The sequence below is a fragment of the Odocoileus virginianus genome, chromosome 2 (genome assembly GCF_023699985.2).
Source record: "Odocoileus virginianus isolate 20LAN1187 ecotype Illinois chromosome 2, Ovbor_1.2, whole genome shotgun sequence".
Taxonomy (NCBI): Eukaryota; Metazoa; Chordata; class Mammalia; order Artiodactyla; family Cervidae; genus Odocoileus; species Odocoileus virginianus.
Window position 1 is genome coordinate 88,251,151 of NC_069675.1, and position 26,210 is coordinate 88,277,360.

The 26,210-nt window shown below is 47.3% G+C and overlaps 1 protein-coding gene across 4 annotated transcripts in view; it reads right to left on the reverse strand.

The window, feature by feature from the left end:
* The window catches only part of TTLL11 (tubulin tyrosine ligase like 11), a 265,207-nt gene that overhangs the window by 42,014 nt on the left and 196,983 nt on the right, over positions 1–26,210 (reverse strand). For 3 of the 4 annotated variants that reach the window (XM_070452224.1, XM_070452198.1, XM_070452209.1), the window contains 2 exons: positions 10,812–11,063; positions 3,547–3,653 (listed from right to left, as the gene is read on the reverse strand). In XM_070452224.1, the coding sequence (XP_070308325.1) occupies positions 3,547–3,653; positions 10,812–11,063 (359 nt within the window). The remainder of the gene's footprint in view (positions 1–3,546; positions 3,654–10,811; positions 11,064–26,210) is intronic. The other variant, XM_070452219.1, reaches the window with a different exon arrangement.

Here is a 26,210-nt window from a genome sequence, read left to right on the forward strand (position 1 = left end):
CTGAGCTAACAGAGAAGCCCTTAAACCATGATCTGATTACACATCTCAAAGGTCTGGTGTGAGCATTAGCACTGATGTTTGCACACTGGAGGTGATCTTAAAACTGCAGTTCCTACTAAGGATCGTTGTTCCGCACATCCGGGGGCTGAGGCAGGGTGGAAGGACCTCGAAGGTCCCAGCCCTGGATTTGCGCATCAGTATGTTCTAAAAATAAGTATTTTTTTCCACCTCCTCAGCTTGGTCAGCAGACTGAGAGACCCGGCAGACCCCAGAAAAACCTCACCCGAGCCTGTTATTGTGGGCAGCCCCTGTGGATTCCGCTTACGGGGAACAATTTGAGAGGCAAACAAAACATGAAAAGCTACTCAGAATTAACAATGGGCCAGATGGTAATGCTAGTTTGAAGCAATAAAACATGATAAATAGCTTCCTGCTGCTACTCCTGATCAATTTCAATATTTAATAATTCCACTGCCACCCCACCCCCTCATCTGGCCCCCTCCACAGGCTGCTGTGATAACGACCCGCATTCAGCTCACAGAGCAAACACTCCTTTACTTTCTGAAGGCGTCAGCAGAAAGCAGGCGGCTCAACTGTCACAGGAGCGCCCTCCGTCCTCGAGATAATTCAACTGCCTGCTTCTAAGACACTCCATCTCCAGCCTCTCCTGGTTGCCGGGGAAGGCTAGGAGGGAACTCCGATGATGGAGATGCCATGGGAGCGGGCCATGGGTGTTAGCATTCCCTGAGTCTTGCTTTTGAATTTCAGAAGGGAAGTGGTAGGGAGCTGGGTGGTCCTCTTACTCCAGGACCAATTAGCAGGAGGAGGAAGCAACCAGAAGGAGATGATGGCAGCTTGGTGTTAAAGCCTTACCCACCGGCCATGCTTCTGAACCTCAAACTCCTCCTCTGTATGAAAGAGAGAATCACGTCTACTCGCAGGAGTCCTGCCTGCACTGCATGGGTCAAGTGCCGGGCAGCGTGCTTTGAATGTGGGAAATGACTGGCAGCAGGAAGCATCATTATCAAACATGAAGCCAATTAGCAAATGATGCCCCAGCACCGCTACCCGTGGCAAGGGCTGCTGGTCCTTGTGGTCAGGGAGCTGTGGCCAGGGCAGATGTGGGGTGTGGGGCAGGAGTTGGCAGGGAGCGCCCAGGGTTCTCCCCCAAGTGGAGCCCACAGGCCTTGAGACCCTCTGACACAGGGCACCCCGGAGAACAGGTGATGTGGGCACTGTTTACGGAGGAGGAAATGGACAGGATGAGGCGAAACGACTTCTCAAGTTTACATCATATGAAGTGGCATCATCAGTTCTAATCTGGGTCTCCCAACCTGACCCCCCAAACCCCTCTGATTTCATGTCCTCGCTGCCCTATTGCAGGAGAAAACTGCTCCCTGAGGCGGCGCCCCCCCCACCCCACCCCCCCCCCCCCGGCCTGCCATTTGTCGCTTTTGCAAGGAGGCAGCCGTGGGGGGTTGGGGGGCTTGCCATCACCTGAGCTGTAGGTCACTAAGCCGTGAAATGTGAGCAGTAACACCTACTGCACTGGTTCACAGGGAGGTTTAATGAGGGAATATGCATGAGAGCCCACTGTAATTTTGTGATGAGCTATACAAATGTCAGGTATGGCTATTATGACTTTTTAGGAAAAAAACCCTCTGGGAGGAAAGAGATCAGAAATTCACCCACCAAAGGGCAGATTCTTCTTGCTGAATCCTTCATTGGCCCCACATCCTCGAGGGCAATGGTCCCCAGAGCTTTTGGCACCTGGTACTGATTTCATGGAAGACAGTTTTTCCGTGGATGAAGTAGGGGGTGGTTTCAGGATGACTCACGTGCATAATATTTATGGTGAATTTCATTTCTGTTATTATTACATCAGCTCCACCTCAGATCACCAGGCAGTAGATCCCGGAGGTTGGGAACCCCTGCTCTAGGGGATCAAGACCAAGCTCACTGGTGTGGGCTTCAAGGCCTCGACAGTGCCTGCAACCCCATCTCCGCCCCTTCTCCCTTCCCTTCTTGCTGCAGACCCTCCAGGCTACTTGGGGTGACTTGAGCCTTTTATCTGTGTCTCTGTCTAGGCCTGGCAACACCCCTGCAGGAGGGGACTGTCCCACCCTGTCCCTCAGCTGATCCCACTCTGTCTTCTGCAAGAAGTTTCCTTGGGCCCCCCTTACTAAGAAGCTCTTCTACTGCGCTTCCAGATAGCTTCTCTGTGCTTCCTCCATCCTAGCATGCAGACCCTACTTACTGCTGTGTTCTCATCTGCCTCCCAACTCTATAGCCCCTCCCTTCTGGGTCAGAACCAAGTGCTGTTCACTCCAGTCTATCAGGGGCCTGGCCCAGCTTATGTCCGAGAACTGTACACCAAGGAATCAACCAATGAATAACTAGCTGTTTCCAATATTAATGGAATCAAAGCTTCAGTCAAAGGATTCCAGTGGTGGAATTAAGAATTTGGGTGGGCAGGGCCTTGCTGAAGTTACAATACTTTGACCACCTGATGTGAAGAGCCAACTCATTAGAAAAGACCCTGAGGCTGGGAAAGACTGAGGTCAGGAGGAGAAGGGGTTGACTGAGGATGAGATGGTTGGATGGCATCATTGACTCAATGGACATGGGTTTGAGCAAACTCCAGAAGATGGTAAAGGGCAGGGAAGCCTGGTGTGCTGCAGTCCATGGGGTCACAAAGAGTTGGACACCACTGAGCGACTGAACAACAATGGCCTTGGTAGCAGAAGTCAGAACCATGCTTCTGAATTCAGACTCAGTTCAATCTGTTTAGTCACGTCCAAAACTGGTGCCGTAACCAAGACTTCCCAGGACAGGCCCCCACCCCACCCTATATCCTCTGCCTGCTTTTTGTTTGTAGAAAAACTTTAGTTGCCTAGGTCTTCCCCCAAGTTCCAAAGAATAAATTTAATCAGAGAAGTGAGAAAATGCAGAAACAAAGGAAAATAATCAAGCAAGACTAACTAATAATAGTGAAGCCATTAAACAAAGTCAAGGACCTTTGGTTCCTCCTAGGAAGGGCTATATAGATAATATCCTGAGCCAAATCCATTGAGCTGTTTTGCAGATTCTGAAACCCCCGCCAGCTGGAAAAAGTTAACTGCATGCCACCCACAAGCACAGAGACCCCAGACAGGTTGGAACCAGAAGGTTGATGATGTGGACTCCTGATTACCTCACAGCCAACCAATCAGAAGAATGTCCATGAGCTGATCATGGACCCTGCCACCCTCTCCCTCACCCTACCTTTAGAAGCCTTTCCCTGGAAACCACTGGGGAGTTTAGGCCTTTTGAGCTGCCTGGACCCCTCACTTGGCCTGCGGTAAACATGGCACTTTCCTTTGCCGCCACCTGAGTCAGCAGATTGGCTTCACTGCGCACGGGCAAACACACCCAAGCTTGGTTTGGTGGCAATAAGACAGTCGTCTTCCTCCCCCACCCTGACCCTTAACAAGAAGGAAGAGAAAAGATACTGCCCATCCCTGTCTGTCCTCCCGCAAGACAGGAGGGAGGCTGGTGATCAGGTACCTGAATCCCGCTGGTCCATGGTCATGGAGTTCCACCTCCTCGTGATGTCGATGTAGAGGATGTCCACCGCGGCCATGGACAAGCTGCTGCTGCTGAGCTTGCAGTTCCTGCCCGAGATGGGAGAGGACACGTCACTGCCAGACCCAAGCCGCCTGTCCTGCCTGGGCTTCGTGCCTTTGTTTGGGCTCTGCTCCCCCCCTGGATGCCACCCAACCCCCACCTCCACCCCCACAGCAGGAACTAGCGAAGGGTGAATGGCAGCAAACCGTTCACTGCCTCTGCAGGGTCCCGTAATGTGGTTCAGAAGGGCTTTAAAGGGCTGGGAAGAGCAGGGACTTCAGGATGACAAGTCTTGAGTTGAATCTGGCTCTGCCACTTAGGAGCAAATGGCCCTGATTAAACTAGTTCCCCTTCTTGAGCCTCAGCCTCCTGATCTGTTAACCAGGCAGTCTTTACTAGAGTTACTGTGGGCAGGCACGCTGCAAAGAGCGTGATGTGGGCATCAGACAGACCAGGGTTAAAATCCTGGCCCTGCGGCTTCTTCTAGCTGTGTGACTGTGGACCATTCACTTTGGTGCCTGTATTGGCTGGTCTCTTAAATGAAGAGGATAACACCTGCCCACTCGGCTGGTGTGAAGAAGACATGAGATTGTGCATCCTGGGGCCTGGCACCTGGCTGGGGCCAGGACAACTGCTGATTTCCTTCCTCATCTATCTCTCTCTAGTTTCCCTCTTTCTCTGCCAAAGCCAGAACCTTCTCAGCCCTGTCAGAGGCTACCTGAGGCTGACCTTTCAGTGAGGGGCCCTGTCCACTCTGGAGAAACGGGGCTTGCCAGTCAGAGCATCTGGGTATGAGGATGAGGGGTCTGTTGGAATGGAGGCAGAACTCAGCTGGTCCAGAGGCACACCTTTTGAAGCGGGTCGTGCTGGGAGGGGAATCCCCACCCAGGCTGGATTTGCCCTAGGAATCCTGAAAGTTACATCCTGGGGCCAGCTGTCTGTTGGGCTGAACTATATTCCATGCTGCTTTTAACCTTTCAAACGTGTCCACGTCCATCACCCCAGCTAATGATAAAGTGGTTCTTTGGTTTCCCATTTGTCATCGTCTCTTGCGTGAATAGTTCCCTCAGGAACCCGAGAGGCTGGGGGTTGATTGGCAAGCAGGACTTGGGCATTTCAGGGGCCCCTCTCCAAACCCATGCACACCCCTGGCGTGACTGGGTGGGTGCCCAGCACGGTGCCCAGATGAGGCTGGTGCTACTTATATGCCAGCATCCTCCCGGCCTCCCGCCTTCCCTCCCTCCCTCCATCTCTCTGGCCCCTCTCCCCTTTCTTCCCCGCCTGTATTCCTCAGGCCATCAATTCACAGCCTGCTTCCTTCCTCCTGGGCTCTGCTCTGTATCTCCATCACAAGTCACCGTGGCAGACTTCAAAGCACATCAGCGCAGTTATTGAGCCCCAGTAACAACATGTCAGTGGACGCAGAGCTTTTCACGTCACCTGTCACCGAGATGGCTCTCTCTATTGGGTCCTGCAGGGGACCTGCTCCAGTCCCTCCCAAGGTATTCTAACAACCCGTGCTGTTCATTTCCCAAGCTTCATTAGAAGCAGCTATGGGTTTTCACTAATTATCATCTCCATGTCCTCTGGACTACCTGTTCCCCACAGGACAGGTGCTCTGCCTGCCTTACCCTGTGGGTTAATGGAGTATAAAAAGGGAAACCAGACTGACCACTGGTATACAGTTATTTTTTTCCTGACAGGCAGAAAATAGAAGTGTCAAACCTCGAGTAGGAGCTGTAATTTACCAAAGATGATTCTCCATCTATCCCCTTTCCAAGGTAACTTGTTCTCCCTAGTGATACCTGCAAATACAGTTGATGATAACATCTAGACTGGAGCAGGAAAGGGAGGTAGCCACGCTGGCTGCAGTTGACATGAAATGCTTGAGAGAATTCTGATTCTGTAGGCACTTTCTTGGGCACCGTCTGTGTGCCAGGCTCTTTCCTGCTCATTAGTTCTCTGGAGCTTTCTAACGTTTTTATGAGGGAGGTGTTCTTAGACCCATTTCAATGCTGGGTAAGCTGAGACTCAAGAGAAGGGACATGACTTGCCCAAGACCACATAGCTGGGATTCACATCCGGGCTCCCCTGGAGGATAGGGCTGTGAACTTGGGAACTTTGGGAAGAAGTGGGGAAGTGCCCCAGCCCAGGGCTGCAGGAAGAACCCAAGATTCCAGAGACAGATTCTCAAGTAGCCCAGAAAGGATGGAGCCTCTAGAGAGGCCCTGTTGGGACGCTTTGGGATATAAGGCTGGGGGTGGGGTAAGACAATCAGGGTCACTAAGTTTTCCCAGGTTTGTCCCCGCGGTCACCAATGGACTCAAGCAGGGAAGGTCTCTAAGGGTTAAGACTTTGGAGTGAACTTTTCATCCATCCATCCACTCAATACAGAATTTATTTTGTGTCTACTATGTGTAAGTGGTATTCTGGGTCCAGTGAGTGACACAAAGCTTGTATCCAGATGAGTCTTGGATATGCTCTTGGATGGTAGACGTCATCTCACAGTCTGGGATAAAAACCTGAGGCCTTGTTAGCTCTTGATCATTTGAACCATTTCCCCTTATGCCGTGGGAGGCAGACCCTCAAATTACTAATGAGAGGTGGGATGAATTCTTCAGTGGAAGAGGAGTCCAAGAAATACGGTTACATGAGAAGCCAGAAAGATTCCTAAGAAAGGATGGGCTAGAAATGTACATGCGAAAAATGAGCTTTGGAGTCAAGTGCACATGAGTTTGAATCTTGACTTTGCTATGTGACATTGAGCAGGTCATTGATACTCTCTGCATCTAAATTTCCTTATTTGTATGACGATATAGTGACTCACCATACAAAGTTATTTTAAGGACTAGCTCAGTGCCTGGCACATATGACAGCTTTCAGCCTTCCTCCATGATGTACAGCTAGTTTCCAGAAAGGATTTTGGGGTTTTTTTGTTTCTTCATTTCTTTCCAGAATCAGAACATGGGTGCACAGAATGAGAATCACAAATCGTTCAAGTTCATTAGGAGTCTAAGATTAGAAAGATTTGAAATTATCATCCCCATTTCCTCTCAACAACTACTGACATCTCATGGGAAATTTAGAAACCAACTTTTTCCACTCCATAAAACCCTATTTATAGAATTTCTTTTGTGTTCATCCTTCTCTGTGAAAGAAAAGACGCTTATTTTTTCCTGGAGAGCTTTCTGTAAGGTGAAAGTTAACAAATAATCAGTAGTTGTTTAAATAAGAAAAAAATTAACACTACCTAAACATCTTGGCTGGTGGGGATTGGAAAAGACAACTTTGGTTTATAACTTATCTATTTTTAAAGGCTATTGATATCCCAGGCATAACATCTCGTGATATTACTGGAAAGAAATCATCACAGGAACAGAGGAAATTTTCAAAGTCACTGAGGAGTTAATGACAGAGGGGGAGGCAGGGCCCCTTGACACTTCTGTTCCAGAACATTCCCACACAGCCTGCTGCCTCTCAGAGAAGAAACCACCCCCCCCCCCCCAACAGCTACACATTAGGAAGCATATTAATATCTCCTTACGAGAAAAGGCAGCGGAAGGAGGAAAAAAAAGGCAAAAGAGAAAGCCGTTTTCTAATTTAGAAGGTGCCTGGGATTAGAAACCACAGAGGAGCGGAGTGGGGGGTCTCCAGGCAGAATGGCCGGGCGTGAAGCGAACACTCGAGGTGTGGAGAAGCTGCCTCCATTTTCTAGAAATAAACTCCGGTTTTGGCAAACCGCTTCATCTTTGGGCTGCGGAAATGGAAACTGCAGCCTGTGCCAACTGATGTCAGATTCCGATGGAGGATACGTCTGGGAAACGTGTTCTTAGCGAATTACACAGAAAGCTCCCCAAATGAGGAACGCAATGGGAGGAAAATAACAAAAATGCGTTTCCCTCAGAGAAAGCTGTCAAACTGAAGGAGCAGATCATTTCCATTTCTCAGAAAAAGAGATGTCTCCACACCTCAGCAATTATCATGAAATTAAAAAAACAAAAAGATGCTTAATTCATGGTGATACTTGCTACTGTTATGTGCCTCCTGAGGAAATGACATGACAAGCTGGTTAGATAGAGTTAACTCTAGACAAGAGGACGACAGTTCATTATTTCTCATTTCTTGGTGGAAAAGAAAAATAGAATATGGCCAGACTTGCATTAGCATAATTCACTCCTAAAACTGCTGATCTATGCAACACATTATGAGAGATGGTCACTGGAAATAAATTCAATCGCAATGTTTATTATTTTGTTCCCTCCAGTTCTCTTCCAGGAACTTGGAGAGGAAGAGTGGGTAGGACCCATGAAACCCAAGTTCAACTTCTGCCGTTTGTGTGGGAGCTCAGAGAGGAGGTTCTCTAGCCAGCAAATATGTCTCTAGCATGGTGCTCCGGAGAAGGGCACTTGGTTTGATTTAATATATGGCACAAATATTATCAATTCATAATGAAGCGAAATTTAAACCCAAGTGGAAAAGAGAGAGAGAATAGTTGTTAGCAAGAGAAAACGCTCACTGTCAAATTTGGCTGGCAAGACGGAATATATTCAGATACAAATCTGAAAGCCGAGAAGATCACCTTTTACGACAAAGTTGCTGTTGGGATGTCTTAGTACGTTTTTAAAGGAGAAATGTATTAACCGTTGTGCAATGCGTTCTGAGTGTCTTCCTTCATCCCTGATTACCCAGGACACTTGCCGGGCGAGGTGCCAAGGGCGGGGAGAGGGGCTCGCTGTCTGGGTCCTTCTGCTTCAGCCGCCTCTTCTGCCCCTGGAAACATCGCACTTGTCACGGTCACCACGGCTCCCACTAACGGTACTCGGCCACAGATTGGGAACGATGGCTGCAGGACCCACTAGTCGCTAACATCATGTATTCAAGTTTTTCATGCAAACACTCTTAATTAGAGAGAACAAAGGGATGGAAGAATCATAAAGCCTCTCACACAGAGACAGAGTTCTAGCAATATCCCTGATATCATCCAGTTCCCGTCTGACTGCCTTTTAAGAACCTTCTTTGCTAGAATGGTTCTCAAATCTTTTCAAGAATTTCCTTTTCCAGATTGTATATAAGAATAGCAGTGCTCTTAATATATGCCTCAGCCTCTCACAGGTCACACACTGGAGGACTCGATGGGCAGTCATGCTTTGACTGAACCCCAAATAATTTTCTGAATCACCGACATTCTGTATATACATGCATTGAGATTTTACATAAAAATTGGTATTTCTAGCTTCTCTAGAAAAACCAAAAGCTCCAGTGGTACTGTTCCCCAACAACCTTTCTTTTTGCCACAGTTCTGCCCTCCTCATCCTTGTAGATCCCACCCACTGGCTTGTTTATCCTTCCTGCCTGCACCCTCCCCCAACCCCATCCGCCAGGCAACCGAGATGTGATTCTTGTAGTATGTAATCTTTTCAAATCTCCCCTGCTCTCTCACAGCTTAATAGAATTATATTGACACTAGGAAATAAAAGGAAGCATCTGACTGATGTCTTTTGCTCTTCCGTCCTTCCTCCTTTTTCCTGCCTGGTATTCGACCATAGTGGCTGGATTTTGAGCAGCCATCTTGTAACCGCAAGGCAACTCTGAAGCTTGAAGCATACGCTCAGGATGGGTAGGCAGAAAGACAGAAATTGGGGAGTTGATCATATTTCAGAGTCATTATCCAGCCCTAGAAGCCCCACTGCCAAGCTTCCTGTTAAATGAGAGAAAATTAGTCTCACTATTAAACCACCTGTAGATGGGTATCTATTCCTACAAGTCAAATGTAGTTCCTAACTGAGTCAGAGAGTATCATGTTAGGTAGCTTTTCTCAGGGAAGTAACAGTACATGCCTGTTGACTTTCTTGAAAATTCCCTCTGCCTCATGGAAATAATAATCACAAGCCTCCCATTTCACAAACAGCTCCTGTAAACCAGGCAGTGGGCCAGATCCTTTATGATATAATACATCCCAACCTCATAACAACCCTGTGAGGCGGGAGAGATGATTACCATTTTACAGATGAGGGAACTGAGACTCAGAGAAGACAAGGGATTTGCTCAAAGCCACATAGCTATTAAGTAATGTGCTTGGCTCTGAAGCCAAACCCCAAAGCCTGTGTCCTTTCCACTGGGCTTTCTTTCCACCTGAAACTAACACAAAGTCCTTTTCAGAATCACTGTGCGAATATGACTTCAGGTTTATTGAGATGGCAAAAATTCCTGCTGATACTTCCACATGCTATCCTATCAGGAGTATCAGAGGGCTAGAGTTAGAATTTATAAAATTTACTTACAGAAAAGCACATGACAAAGTGGTTTCCAACTCCAGACTTCTAATTATTTGCCTTCATGAATAAAACTATGAAGAGGGTGACTTTGAGTTACTAGATAGAAATATTAAAACCAATGATGAGAGAAACAGCAGCAGCATTGGACACTAGCAGATAGTTTCTCTAGATGTATAACATACAATCCTAGGGCCTGGTAGCTTCATCCCCATTTTCTAGGACCATCGAAGTTCAGAGACCATCATCAACTTACCCAAAGTCACACAGCTAATAAGTGCTACTGTACTGCCCTCAAAGTGCCCTAGAGGGTAGAGGCAAGTTAATGAATAATCTTAGGAGGTTAGGGGGCAATGGCCTATTTTGTAGGATGTAGCAAAAACAGTTTCTTTGTCTTGTGCTTCATGCAAATTTTGTATTATACTTCATAATATAACCACATTATTTTTATGCTAGAATAAATGTATTAAATTATTTATCAACTGAATTATTTAACTTTTCTCTCCTGAAAATGACACTTTGGAAAGATAGGCCCTGCTTCTCTGCTGTAGCTTCATAAACACTCAGCACTCAGCCATGCACTCCTGGGAGGACTTCACCCAGTTTAGGAAGCATGAGGTCTGTCTGAGTCCAAGGGGCAATTATTCATCTCCGGTCTCAGGATCCTGCTCAAGGTAGCACAGAATTGTCTTTTAACCACAAGCACAAGGTTGTGAATGCTGTCACATCTGTAGCATTCGTTAATTCGTTCAGTGAACAAGAGTGTACTATATGCCAGGCCCAGTGCCAGCTGCTGGGCCAATCCCAGCCCAGCGGGGCCCAATCTGGCATCACAGATTCTCCCAGGGGCAGTCAGGGAGAAGGGGCCAGCCAGATGTCGGGCTGGTCTCCAGGCTGCCTGAACCCCAGCCAGAGGGGGCTGGTCTCACTGACCTGATGAAGGTACGGAAGCCTGTTGGTCCCAACTTCATCGTCCCCTTGATCCCCAGGAAGCGGATAAACAGGTTTGCCATCCTGTCCACCAGGCGCAGGTAGTTGAACTGCTTTGCGTACTTGGGGAACACCTGCTTGAGGCAGATGGAGGGCAGGTGGGCGTCGGGGTTGGCGTTGCCCCGTGAGGCGCTGGCCAGATCGCTGTGTGGAGGATTTTCTTTTGAGGCTAACGGCTTCCCCAGCAGCTGAGACCTGTAACAAACAAGGAGTTAATGATAGAACCAACATTTAGAGTGGGTTTGCACACAGAACACTTTCTCTTGTAAATTCTCCTTTCCTTTAGATTTACAGCAATGGCGGTGGGAGGAGGGGGGAGTGTTTTATTACTATTCTTTTCTTTAATTAATTAGGCTGTGCTGAGTCTTAGTTGTATCATGTGGGATCTAGTTCCCTGACCAGAGATGGAACCTGGGCCCCCTGCACTGGGAGCCCAGAGTCTCAGCCAGTGGACCACCAGGGAAGTCCCTATTATTACTATTCTTATATGTATGAACCAGAAATTGACCTCAAAGAAGCGACCTGCCCAAAGAGTCATACCTGTATATATCTATGGTATTTACCTGATACCTAATTCATGTTGCCACATGGCAGAAACCAACCCAATACTGTAATTATCCCTCAATTAAAAGTAAATACATTTTTTTAAAAGTTAAAAAATAAAAGTGACCTGCCCAAGCTCACATGACTGAAAAATTGAGCCCAGGACAGAGCCACAGGGCAAGAGACGTACATTTCCTCTGTTCTACCATCTTAGTTTCCCAATATGGACAACTTCCTTTTCTGTACTCATGATTCAAGAGACTACTCAATTATGAAGGAGTCTGGGTTTGGTTTCGAATTCCTACTTATGGGTAGTAATTGAATAATTAGGAAATATAAAAATCTCATTGAGGGCTGGCAGGAAGCCATAGGCACAGTTCAATGAACAATTTGCAAAGGTACATCAGTTACCCAATTCTAGGAATAGGCACAGTTACATTTTCTGGCTTAACTATTTTCTTATTTGGAACTTGTACAAAAAAAAAAAGGAATTATTAGAGTGTTGTAATTTTGTGATTCCTGCCTGGATATTTCATCCTGAAATTTTCCTGAGAGTCAAGAAAGTTCACAGCCACTCACACTCAGATATGCTCCTCCAGCTGGAATGTTCTCACCTGTAGACCCAATGATCACCTGTTTACCCTTCAGGATGGCCCCCAGTTACCTCCCACTGACATGGCTATTTCCCCTCCCCTGAAATCCACATTCCCCGTCTCCTCCAAGGTCACCACCATCTGCCAGTGACCCAAGCAGAAAGAATATCAGAACAAACACCAGCCCTTCCTTCTCCCTCTGCCTTCGCGGCCTCCTTAGTGTTTCCTGGAACCCAGTCCACTGTCCCCACTGCCCTAGCCTTGTCTGTCCTCTCCTGGACTCTGGCAACAGGGCCTCCAGCCTCTGGCCTTTCCCATCCTCCACAAATTCATCCTCCACAAGGTATCCGAGGCCGCCTTCTAAAACAGACCTGGCAGAGATGCCCACTTCCGACACTGGTCATCTTTGAGGTTCCTGAGCGCCTGTGTGATCAAGTCCATAGCCTCCCTCTGGCACGCAAGCCCCTTCCCGCTTTCCTCTCTGCCCTCCTCATTTCTTGTCACTGCCCTGGACACTGTGACAGTTGTACCTTTCAAGGCCTTGACCGCTGCCACCGCCCCAGCCCACTGCCCTCTGGCCTGGCCTGGAGGCAGAGACTCGTGCTTGCTGGACACCCGGCTCCCTTCCACAGACAGTGCCCATCTCTGCACCTGCAGCTCCTCTTCCTTCCCTGTCTCCTGTCCTGCCCATAGCTGATGGGGTGAGGGTGGGGGAGGCATTACCCTTTCCACCTGTGTGTCCATTCCAGAGACAGAACCCTTGTAGTGGGGAAGAACAAATCTGACTCCATATCGAATCTGTTACTTCTACTTTAGCCTTTGTGTTCTATTGTTTTTGCTGCAAGTCCATCACTAAAGGGATGTTGCCGATAAGCTTAAATGACACATAACGGTCCGTCTCTGGGAAGGCTGTCTCCCATGGAATGAGCGTCAAGCTAAAATACCTTTGTTTAGTTCACAGGAAACCTCCTGACTAGGCCCACCTCTGAATGACTGCAGGAAGGAAGAAATTAACACATCCCCTCTGGAGTCTGACCGGAACCAGGACTTTAGCCACTCCCCTTTCAGTATAAATGGAGCCCGAATTCTAACTCAGGGAAGATGGCTCTTTGTGATGCCGGTCTACCATCTTCTCGGTCTGCTGATTTCTTGAATAAAGTCGCTATTCCTTGCCCCAACAACTTGTCTCTCTATTTATTGGCCTGTCGTGTGGTGAGCAGTATGAGCTTGGACTCAGTAACACCCTGAGCACAGTGTACACAGCCAATAAATACTGCCCAACTGGCTAAGAGATCCAGGAAAAGAAGAGCCGCATCCCACAGCACTGAGATCAATACCAAGGCCATTTTCTACTCTTCTTTATTAAATGGCCTCATTCTCAGAGCTCCCACTTCCAAGCATGCCATCAGTCACCAAGTCAGGCTATCTTGGTATCTTTGTACCTGCTTTCTGACTCAGCCTTTGAAGTCTTCCTTGGCCCTGGCTGCCTGGCACATTTCTGCTCCACTTTCGGAACCAGCTCATCTGTTCCCGTGACCACATTGAAGATCGTCTTTCAGGTCCCTTGGACGTCTGCATTTCTCTAGTCAACTGCACTGTATTTGCTTATGTGCCAAACCCTCTCACTATTCTGTGAGCTCACTGAAGGCAAGGACCACACATCTTATTCAACTCTATTTCTTTAGGACTTGATACATATTAGGTGCTTGGGAAATGTTTCATTGAATTCATTGCATTGGGAAAGTGTGCTTTTAATAGCAAGTGAAACTATCAGTCACTCAAGTCGTGTCCGACTCTGCGATTCCACGGACTCTAGCCTGCCAGGCTCTTCTGTCCATGGAATTCTCCAGGCAAGAATACTGGAGTGGGTTGCCATTGCCTTCTCCAGGGGATCTTCCTGACCCAGGGATCAAACCCAGGTCTCCCGCATTGCAGGCAGATTGTTTACCATCTGAGCCACCTTTAAAAGCAAGGTAAGCGTCAAATAAAATATCAAGCTTATGATGCTCTGTATCTACCCCACAGGCTCGTTTAAATAGGAAAGCAGTCCGATAGAGAAACATTGTACTTGACGACTCTGCCAAAATGGACTTTTGTTCATGCTGGTTCAAGGAGCCCAAGTCTGAAAGAGAACCCCCAGGTGTGAATAAAAGGTCCTGTAAGTTATGGTTCCTTCAAAGTGGGTCTCAAAGCCAGGACAGGCAGAACCAGAGCAGCTCAAAACCCCTTCTAAAGTTCAAGAACCAGAGCAGCTCAAAACCCCTTCTAAAGTTCAAAGGTGTGGATGGTTCAAGGAAACAAATGCCCCCTCCTACAAAGGGGAGGGACCTGATTCCTCCAGAGACGCACTCGCTCCCGGGGGGTGGGGTGGGGGGCGGGGAGTGGGATGGGATGGGGGTGGGGTGGGTGCAATTTCCCTTCAGCTAAACTGGTTTTTATCATCACCTCCTTGAATTTAAGACTGTAAATAAAAGTCAGGTGGTTACTCTTCAGGTGAAATAAAATGTTTTCACATTAAGATTATAAGAAGAAAGATGAGAACAAAAAGCAGCCGCGTTACCGGAAATGAGCTCTTAAATTCCTGGATAAGTGGCAATCACTGACTTTATAAGAACTCATTAAGTTTTTGTTAAAGGAGATTTTGTTGAAGGAAATGTACGGTTTGAATGCACTCCGTGACAAAGAAAACGGGCTGAGGACTCTTCAATCAACAGAACCGTCCCACTTTGGCGATCTCATTTGCTCTTCAGGAAACATGTGCGGTCCGCAGTGGTTTCTATACCCCTGTTCTAGATTGAGAAACTGAGACCCAGTAGGGTGCAGGGGCTCTTTGCCCTGGCTGAACTGGAGTTACACTTAAGTTCTCCTGACCAGGGCACTTCCCATTTTGCTGCCCTGTTTTTCCAAAGCACATCCTGGTTCACACTGAGGGTTACAAAACCCAGAGGACTGTTATTTATTTACTTTTTGTTTTTAAGTCGTTTTTTTAAATTATAATAATCATTATGCTCTTTATAGGCATGTTGAAAACTGTATAAAAGGATAAAAGGAATCAGAATCATTTGCAATCCCACAATTCAGGGATAAACACTAATGTTTTAATTTTTTAATCTGTATTTATAAGTTAGGATCACATTATGGGTAGTTTAAATCCTTTTTCTTACACTTTACCATTATATCATGTTTTCCTGTGGCCTTAAGTGTGTTTTCATGAGCGTAACCTCTCATGGACATAGGCATGTGCTAAGTCGCTTCAGTCATGTCCGACTCTGTGAGATCCCATGGATTGTAGCCCACGAGGCTCCTCTGTCCATGGGATTCTCCAGGCAAGAATACTGGAGTGGGTTGCCAAGCCCTCCACCAGGGGATCTTCCCAACCCAGAGATCGAACACCCCGTCTCTTCTGTCTCTTGCATCAGCAGGCAGGTTTTTTACCACTAGCGCCACCTGGGAAGCCCATGTAATATTCCATATTACATCTGAACCAGAATTTAATTGGCCATTCCCCCCTCAGTCAGATATTATCTACATGACTTGTCTTTGTTAAATAAGAGTCTGGTGACATATGTCCCCCAAGCCATGTGCTCCCTCCCAGAAACATTATACATTACAGCTAAAGACAGCTTTGAGATCATTCTGTCCAATGATGTCATCTATTTTCTTTTATTGTGGTCTAATGCACATAACATAAAATTCACCATTTTATTTTTAAATTTTTCTTGCTCTATTTCAAGACATGCTGGCTCTTATTTCCCAACCAGGAATCAAAACTTCGCCCCCATGCCTTGAAAGCATGGAGTCTTAACCACTGGACCACCAGGGAAGTCCCCAGATTCACCATTTTAAAGCATACAAGGCACAATGTTATGCAAACCACCACCTCTATCTAGTTCCAGAGCATTTTCACAACGGCGTCATTTTAGAGGAAAAAAATGAGTCCCAGGTAGACAGGACATTAGCACTGGTAGGTCATCTGACTGGCAGATCATTCATCCAGGGTGGTGGCCGGACCTTGGGTTGCCTGCTGAGGGGGACCCCACCACCTCCAGGGCACGGCTCAGGCTGGGATGATTTCCTGGACTGCATGTCAGGGGCTGTCTCCCTCCAGTGTCTGCAGCCTGCCTCCCATTCCACCTCTAGAGCTGCCCAGAAGGAGTCTGCACTCTCCGTGACAGCTTCTCACATTTCCTTCAAGGGTTGCTGCACTTACTGGGTGATTACCATTGCCCTTCCTTCCTGAATTGCAATTAATAACCTCAAGATGAAAAGGGCCCTCAAAGCCACAGATATTTTCATGAACTTGAAACCACAAATTCAGGCGGAAGGGGTTTTACTCAACTGGAAGAAGGCAGTAAAGATACAACTGATACAGAAGAAGAAATAAAACATGGAGAAATGGTATTTTGCTCCAGATAATTCCAATTATCATGTGGAGATCCAAGGTATCACAAATACTGTAAAATCCTGATTTTAGTTAATAGCATTTTAATGGAAAAGTCAGACTTATAAAATAGAAATGACTGGTAAAGAAAATATAAATCAAGCTTACTAGTCCTTTGGGGCATTTAAAAACAATTGAATTTGGTGTATCTTTGATTCATTAAAATAGGGGAAAGAATCCTGGAATGTTTCATCGGTTATGGTTTTTCAAATAAAATGGAGTTTTGCTTTAATAAAACTCCTGTGAAAAACCCCCTACCACCATTCTGTCTGAAAAGAAAATCACTAGTATTTATCGGAGACCCACTCCTGGGGCTTCCCAGGTGGCGCTAGTGGTAAAGAATCTGCCTGCCAATGCAAGAGGGGTTGGGAAGATCACCTGGAGGAGGAAATGGCAACCTGTTCCAGTATTCTTCCCTAGGAAATTCCGTGGACAGAGGAGCCTAGCAGGCTGCAGTCCACAGGATCTCAAAGTCGGACATGATTGAGCAACTGAACACACTACACACACTCGGTGTCAGGCAGCTTACTTGATATATTGAATTCTACAAGGTAGCTAGAAATTAGTCCCATTTTACAGATTAGGAACCTGAGGCCCCAAGAACCTCGATACTGCCCAGTCTTGCCCAATTCCATAAATCAATAGGGGAATCAGAATTTGTCCTCAAGGACTTGCCCCGAAATCCAGTGGATAAGACTCTGCCTTCCAATGCAGGGTGTGTTGGTTCAATCCCTGGTTGGGGAGTTAAGATCTCACAGGCCGTGTGGTGTGGCCAAATAAATAAACAGAACTCTTTGGAAAAAAAAAAAAAGATTACTTCCAAAAAAAGGAATTTGTACTCAGGATTGTCTCAGTACACACCTGAGGCTTTGCTCACTATATAAACTGAAACTGAAGTTGCTCAGTTATGTCTGACTCTTTGCGACCCCATGGACTGTAGCCCGCCAGGCTCCTCTGTCTATGGGATTCTCCAGGCAAGATTACTGGAGTGGGTTGCCATTTCCTTCTCCAGGGGATCTTCCTGACCCAGGGATTGAACCCAGGTCTCCCGTATTGCAGGCAGGCACTTTAACCTCTAAGCACCAGGGAAGCTCACTATATAACTCTAGTGCTAATTTGATTTAAATAAAACCAATGTTTTTGATGTTTAAACTATATATATATACATATATATATGTATATATATATATTCTTGTAAATTAACAAAATAGGAAGGTAAATAATGAAAGGGCTAGTTTCAGAGAAGATGCTTGAGTGCTCTCATAGAAATAATTCCCTTTTCTTTTTTTAGTGAAGCATCTCTTCAATCATTTATTCATTTATGAACCACTTCCCCAGTTCTTACCTGTCGCACGGGCCTGGGTTACACAGGTAAGGTTGACACAGTCCACCTTGCTACCCAGAAGCGTGTAGCCCAGAGAGGGAAGACTAGACCCATCCACAAACAATGTCTGAGCCAGGTGAGAGTGGCTAGGTGATCATCCAGAGATGGGACCCGGAGCATATGGAAGGAGGTCAGTTTAGGGGGTCTTAGTCATACACATGAAAGGGAGCAGGTGGGAATATGATCAGAAAGCCAGCATGGGTCTGGGTCTTTATAGGATCTTGCATTTTAAGACTAGCAAGCTTGGACTTGGCAGTGTAGGAGATGACAGGTTGTGGTGGATTTGGGGGAGAAGAGTGGCAAATCAGAAGTTCAGAGAAGAAGAACGAGCCTGCCAGAGGTATGCATGCTGAATCAAGGTGGCAGGGGGTTGACGATGTAAGGAAGCCATTGGAACATTCAAGGTCAGTGATTCTGAAAGCATGGTCCCCGGACCAGCAGCAACGGCATCACCTGAGACCTTGTTAGAAATGCACGTGCTTGCCCCCGCCCCAGACCTATGGTCTCAGAAACTGTCTCAGCAAACCCTGTGGGTGAGTGTGATGAGGAGTGAAGTCTAAGAATCACTGGTCTAGGTGAAAGAAGATGGATTTGGCGTTTGATCACAGGGGACAGAAAGGGAGGGAAGGCCCTGGATCATGTTCCCGGGCAATCCTGTGGCTTGGCAGGAGAACCTGGTGGGCAGAGAGGCTGAACTGGCAAAAGGAGGTAGGCAGGTTCCTTTCCCCACCGCTTGGCCAAGTCGTGTCCCCTCAGCCCCTTGGGGGGTTTCAAACGCACATTGACATTCCGGGAGAAACTGCCAACCATGCATCAGAGAAATCCCTTAAATTAGCCCGGCAGCTAATTTAAAGAGTTGGAGGCTGAAGTTACTAAAAATAAACATAACTACCATGTAGCCTGGCTCTGTCATTTGATAAATCTCCTCCATCACAGAGGCTCAATTTGCTTGATGGTGATGCTATCCTATTTGAAGAGAAGGCGATAGATGGGTGAGGCATGTGTTTCAGACTGATGAGGAGAGGGACTTAATGAGAGATCTGGCTGATGTTCCAGTCCCTGTAAGACCTAGATCCACGCTGGGTCTGTGCCCACTGGCTTCCCTTTATGCGGCGTTCCTCAGAGCTCACCTGGCCGCTTTTGGACCCCCCGATCACTTTTCTCCATATCACAGTGTAACATCAACAACAAAGCACAACGGTGATGATACCAGTTACGTGCCAGGGACTGCTATCCTAAAGCATTTAATCTTGATAAAATCCTATGCAGAAGGTATTGTTATTCCCATTTTACAGATGCAGAAACCAAAGCACAAAGAGAGAAACCAATATGTTGTAAACCCCAGATAGAGACCCAGGCACGCAGGGGGCAATGTCCTTGTTTCTAACTGCTGCGCTATGCTGCTTCCACACCCGGGGAGCTATCAGGCACTGAGTACCTGAGAGTCAGGTGGATTATTTGTAACATCTCATTTGACCCTGGCAATCATCCTTATGAATTAGGTATAATAATAAGTGGCTCCATTTTGCTGTTCAGAAATGAGCTTCAGAGAGATTAGGCTACTTTTCAAAGGTCACTCAGCTGTTAAATGGCTGAGTGATATTTGAATAAGGATCTGCTTGAGTTCAAAGCCCAGGCCATTTCCACTCCATCATGTTACAACTCAGTGCAGTGATGAAATCTCATTTTCTCCTCCCTTTCGATGGAGGTCACTTACTTAGGAGGGAGAGTGACTGGGTCGGGGGCGGGGGCACTTAGTCTAAGCCTAGTTCAAACTTGTTGCATTCTTTAGAATCAAACACACAGATGATTAGAACTCCAGATGATTCTGCTGCAGTGGAGTGGGTAGGTGGGTGGGTCTGTCTGCTTGTAACTGACCGCAGTGTATGTGACAGCCAGCGTCTTATCAGAATGGGGCTGTTCTGTTTGGACTGTCCAACAAATCAACCCCTGTTTTACAGTCACAGGCCCACACAAGTCACTGATGCACTGTTTTGTCGTGTGGTGAATGAACAGAGGCCCCCAGTGGCAACGGCAGCGGACTAGGTCCTCGTCCCTGCTTGGGATGGATTCTCAGAGGCACCAGGCTGGGGTGCTGCAGGGGCATTCTCCTGCCGGGCCAGGCAATGAATTAACAAAAGAACAGACAAGTAGACTCAGTCTAATACCCAAATTCCCACGGACTCAGAACTTGGGCTATTTCCAAGCTGGAAGTGCCTTTAGGGTCACCAGGCCCAGCCCCCTCATTTTCCAGATAGAGGAATTGACTGCTCATTTTACAGGGACCACCCCCACCCCCAATCTGATTCTTTTCCAACAGGGCTCTCTCTGCTCTGCCCCTCTGCACAGAGCAGGAGTCTTTGCCCTGGTCCCTCTGGCTTTCTTTGTCTTGGGCATGGGCAGTGAGAGTCAGTGAAATGCACGGTCACTCAGGCCAAGGAGAGGGGGAGATGTTGCCAGGCAGCTCTGCCCCATGGGCACAGGTCTGGGGAATCGGGGCGTGGGCTCTGGGGATAGTACGAGGCACCATTGGAATCCCAATTCTGTCATTTTAGGCAAGTCATATAATCACAAAGCTTCAGTATCCTCTTATATAAAATGGGAAAAATAATGGTACCTAAAAGTGGCACCTAACTTATGTGTGCATGCTAAGTCGCTTAGGTTGTGTCAGACTCTTTGTGACCCCAAAGACTAGAGCCCGCCAGGCTCCTCTGTCCATGGGATTCTCCAGGCAAGAATACTGGAGTGGGTTGCCATTTCCTCCTCCAGGGGAATCTTCCCAACCCAGGGATCAAACCCTCGACTCTTATGCCTCCTGCATTGGCAGGTGGGTTTTTTACCACTAGCGCGACCTGGGAAGCCACCTAACCTATAGGACTAATGTAATTATAGAGAAAATGGATGCATGCCACTTTGATTATAATCACCAGCCTCTTTATCTCCCATGTGTCATCATCTGGAGAGGCTCACTGTCGAGTCCCCAGCCTCAGTGGGAGAGGTCCACACATACCTCCAGGAATACAGGGGGATAGAGCATTTCTTTAACCACTTTTGGACATTCTGCCCCACCCCCAACCCAGGTAACTAGACACTGGCCTGTCCTTGTGGTCCTCAGACTGCCCAGAGGCCGTCTGCGGGATCTCGCTGCAGGTGGCCCGGGGTCCAACTGCCCCTGCCCTCTGGTCTGAACCTAGATACATCCCTCCTACATAAATGAGTCTCATTTTCCCGGGCCTCCCTGGGCGACGGCTCTTCATCTGAGAGCCTGGCTCTCAATGACCATTGTCACCGAATCACGAACACAGAAATGTTCGCTGCTCCCCCCATAAAGCTGTTAAACTGAGGAACAGAAGGGACCCTGGTGATCCTCTCATCTCAGTTTCCTTTTGAAATAATATTGGAAAGTCCAGGCAAAGTCCTTTGCTTGAGGGGTGGCATCAAGTGAAAGGTGGTAGCAAAGGCAGGCCCAGTTCTCCTGACTTCCTGCTCAGAACCTTGAAGAAAGAAGAAACAAGAGAGAGGGGAAAAAAAACCCAACAACCCTACACCACTGTTGAGCTAAAACACCAGAGTGGCCCAAACTCTGATTCTGAATGAGAAGCTTCAGACTTGCCCAACCACACTGGCAGGCATGGAGGAGAATCATTTTGCCCCAAGGGCTGCAGAATCCCTCTTTAAATCCATTTATAATTGGCCGCTGTCTTTGTGAATGACTAGACTTGTGCTTAGCTTTCCACTGGATCCCGGAGAAACAGTTTTCAGATGATAAGCCTGGCCCACACGAGCTGCCTAGGCGCTCTGGACGGGGCCTTACTCCCAGCCAGAGAGCTCTGGGCCTTGCGGGTCTGATCACCACCTGCTTCACCTGCCTCATCATCCAAGTTTCACATCCATGCATGCTAAGTTGCTCAGTCACGTCCGACTCTTTGCAACTCTGTAGACCAAAGCCCTCCAGGCGCCTCTGTCCATGGGATTCTCCAGGCAAAAATACTGGAGTGGGTGGCCATGCCCTCCTCGAGGGGATCTTTCCAACCCAGGGATCGAACCTGCATCTCTTATCTCTCCTGCATTGGCAGGCGGGTTCTTTACCACTAGCACCACCTGGAGGCATCCTTCCCTCTTTTTGTAAAGGCTTCTCCCCAAGTTATCCACATGAGAAACACTCATCTTTCAAATCTGAGATTCTGGATCACCCTTTCCAAAAAACTTCCCATAATTTCCAGAGTTAAATCAACCATGCCTTTACATAGAACGTTATAGGCTTTGTACAGCATCATCATCGTTGTCATCATCGTCACCATTATTTTTTCTTCAGAGTCATTATCACAATTACACCTACATGGTTATTTGTGCAACTGTCTCTTTGATGACCGTTTCTCTCACCCCAGGCTAAAAGCCCAGGAGGATGACACCTACAGTTTATGACTGTAGCCCCCACGCAGTTCCTGACACACAGTAGGTGTTCAAAATAACTGGCAGTGAATATAGTCATCCTTTCAGTGAATACCCACGACCATGCTATTCAGTCCCAGTCAACATCTAAGGATGCTGAAGCTTTGAGAGGTCGAGTCAACTGATTAAGTGATGAAGCTGGGACTGGAACCCAGCAGCCTAACTCCCGAGGTCACATTTTTAATCCCTGCTCTGCCACACCCCTCCTTCTGATTGCCAGAATGAATCTTTCTCCCACTTTTTCTCTCCCAGTGACTGGGAAGATCCTGTCTACGTTTGGGGAGAACAAAGATTTCCTGGAAGCGACAGCGAGGCACTGTCTGTATGACGGTTGTAATTAGTGGTTGTATTAGCCTCTGTTTTACCACCTCCAAAATTAGCAGAAAAGGCCAACTTGAGCTTGCGTTGTGTAGTTCTGCTAATGAAGGGATCCTTTTAATTACACACTCAGAGCCTATCTGCGACACAAAGCATTTTAATGCTTAAACACAGCTCTGCACCAAAGTATAGGGCTGCGTGAGTCCAGACAATAAGTGGGAAAACTCATGTGAAGAAGTCATCCTTGGCCCAGACTCTAATTTTTCTTGGCATTCGATTTCATCCAAATCCAGTTCCTTTCCAATGTAATCCTAATTCCCTTTTGTATACGGTGTACACCCAGTGAACCCTTATTCAGGGATTCAGTAGGCATATCCTGATCAAATATCCTTTTTCCTCCAGATTTCAGATGAAATCTGTTCGCTTTGTGAATTTCACTTGTCACAGACTTGCAGGGCGGCAGCTGGCCAATCTCTGCTGCGCGGGTGTTGAAAGCAAAACCATTCTCACTCGACCCTGCCCCAGGGGCTCATGGCATTTGCAGCCAACTTCGCAAGACAATTCTGTGTGTGTCCCTCCGCATGCAGTTTTCACTAGTGTCAGTGAGGACTCATGGAGCTGGTCCCATAGGCCTCTCTCAGGCCAGGCCTCCCTGACTTCAGATTTGTGGCTGGTCAGGGAAAGGGAGTAATTAATTGAGCCAGGAACTTTCTTGTGCCTTGATCATCCTGCCTAAGCTATACTGAGATCTTAGGACAGATATACTAACATAAACTCTGGAATCATGCTTGGGCTAGAATCCTTGCCCTGTCCATAACTAGCTGATGACCTTGGGAAAATGTCTTAACCTCTTTGTGTTTTGGTGTCTTTATCTTTACAATGGGGATGAAAATTCTACCTGTTGTGATGATTAAATGGGCTAATATATGCAGAGCATTTAGAAGCATGCCCAGTGTGCTGTAAGCACTCCAGAAGTAATAGCTCTTGTTATCTATCTATCAGATGAAGTTGAGCTCAGGAAAAATAAAGCGTACTCAAGGTCACGCCCCCCCACCCCCCACCCCCCCCCATGGTTATCAGTTGGTGATCTGGGTCTGTGTGACTCCCAAGAGTCTGTTTTTTTCCCAGGCTTCCAGCGAGGTTGGGCAGCTCTGGGGGGTTCTCTGCCAGCCCTCCACTAGGACTGGAATCACAGCCCTTGCTGGGTGGAGCGTGACCTGGAGAAAGTCACTCTGTGCTGAGCCCCTCCTGGCCTCAGGGTGAGCAGCTGGCTTCTGCTGTTACTGCTCCAAACAGACTGCCCTCTCAAAAGTTACCAGGGACCTCCGCGGACCCCTAACCCCCTGTTGCTGCTGCTAAGTAGCTTCAGTCGTGTCCGACTCTGTGCGACCCATAGACGGCAGCCCACCAGGCTCCCCTGTCCCTAGGATTCTCCAGGCAAGAACACTGGAGTGGGTTGCCATTGCCTTCTCCAATCCATGAAAGTGAAAAGTGAAAGTGAAGTCGCTCAGTCATGTCCGACTCTTCGCGACCCCATGGACTGCAGCCCACCAGGCTCCTCCATCCATGGGATTTTCCAGGCAAGAGTACTGGAGTGGGGTGCCATTGCCTTCTCCTCCTAACCCCCTGACCTTTTCTTAATTCAGTTTCTTCACAGTGTTCGATGCAGTCAGTCACTCTCTTTCTGCAACTCTCGTTCTAAGCCCCTGCATTCTCCCAAGTGTTTTTCCATCCTGCTTTTCTTCTTCTGAGGGCCCTTTGAGGTAGATGGTCCGCTAAGCCTCTGTCCGTGACCTGCTTCCTACCGGCCGAGTCTCCCTGGGTGATCTCAGTTACACGTGGAGATACGTGTGGCCCCCGGGAGCCTGTGTCCTGCTAAACCCTGCTCACCAGCAGCCAGGCCCCAATCCTGCTCATCCTGCAAAGCTTGCTTCCCTGATCCCTCCTACCTGAAATACTCTCCTCTGGATTCCCCACAGCACTTCACTGGCAGCTGTCTTGTGAAATGTGTCATCTTCTGGACTTATATGATGGCCATTGAAGTCTGTGGCTTTGTTCCCCCTGAGACTGAATTTGCCAAAAATAGAACCCATGTTTATTCCCAGTACTCTACATCTAATAGGTGATAAACAAAAAAAAAGACATGCTGATAAATGACTGTGCAAGAACTGTATTCTTTTAGACAAATAACATGAAGAATTTGCTGTAATTTTGCCCGGAGGCAAGAAAACGGGCAGGGTGAACTCTGGGTGTCATTTTCAGCTTCGGGTTCTCTGAAGCCACTCTTAGGGCAATAATGCAACAGTAATAATTTTTGATAACAAGAATAATAGTCATTATGGTTCCACTCCTTACTAAGCCTATAGCTTTGGGGAAATGACTCTATTGTCCAGCCTCCATTTCTGTTCTGTAAAATGGAGACAGACAGTAGAACCTGGCTTGCAGGGGTGTGGACAGATTCAATGGGGGGATGTAAAATGAGGGGCTAGCATCTTGGCCCGGGCTTAGTAAGTGAGAAAGCGATTTGTAATTGTTATCATTCATTTGACATGTATTCAGTGAACATCTCCCCTCAAAAATCATGGACAGGGACTATCCTAGTGGTCCAGTGATTAAGAATCCACCTTGCAATTCAGGGGATGTATGTTCGATCCCTGGTCCTGGAACTAAGATGCCACAGGCCATGGGACAACTAAGCCCATGTGCTGTAACTACTGAACTCACTGCTACAACTAGAGAGGACATGCAGTGTAACAAGGGAGCCACATGATGCAATGAAGATCCCATGTGCTGTAACTAAGACACAATGCAGCCAAATTAATTAATTAATAAAATGCTTTTAAAAATTCATATAAACTAAAAAAAAAAATCATGGACATCAGGTCAGCTCAAGCCCAACCTCCTCCAAGAAGACGAAACTTGCTTCCTCCAACCCTCAACCCTTTTTTCCTCCAAGAATTTCGGTCCTAACAAGACTATATTTTTTAAAATGCAGCTAATAAATTAGGCATGCATATTAGTAATCAGGTCCAGAGAGAAAGTCTACTTTTTTTTTCTTTATGCAATTTGAATTCCCCCAACATAAAGTTGTTGTCAAAATCCATTAAGGTATTTAATTTCTCTTGTCATTGCCTAATTCCCCAAGCAGGCATCCAGACAGTTTGCACGGTGTTTCTCACAGAAGTACTAAATGTTTAGTTATCATGGTACATTTTTTAGACGATGTCTCCCTGATGGCTCTAGAGACCCTGAAGAGATCATGTAAGTTCAAGTACAAGGTTAAGGTGGGGTGTCAGAGGGGCAAGAGTTGTAGGGATTACGTAGCAAGCAGGTCTGGGTTTGAGCTCCAACACAGCCACTTGCCAGCTGAGTGACCTTGGGAAAGGTACTTAACCTTTCTGAGCATCAGCTTTTTCATTTGCAAAAGGGGACAATAATATCAATGCTCAGGGTCATAGTGAGCACTAAATGGAAACCGAATATAAAGAAGCTAATAAAATGCCACACGTATACAAGGCAGCTTAAAAATCCCAGCGACTTGGACACATACAGACTGGGGTCTGCAGGCCACGGCGCCCACCCACCACCCCTCCCCGAGGAGCAGGGTACTC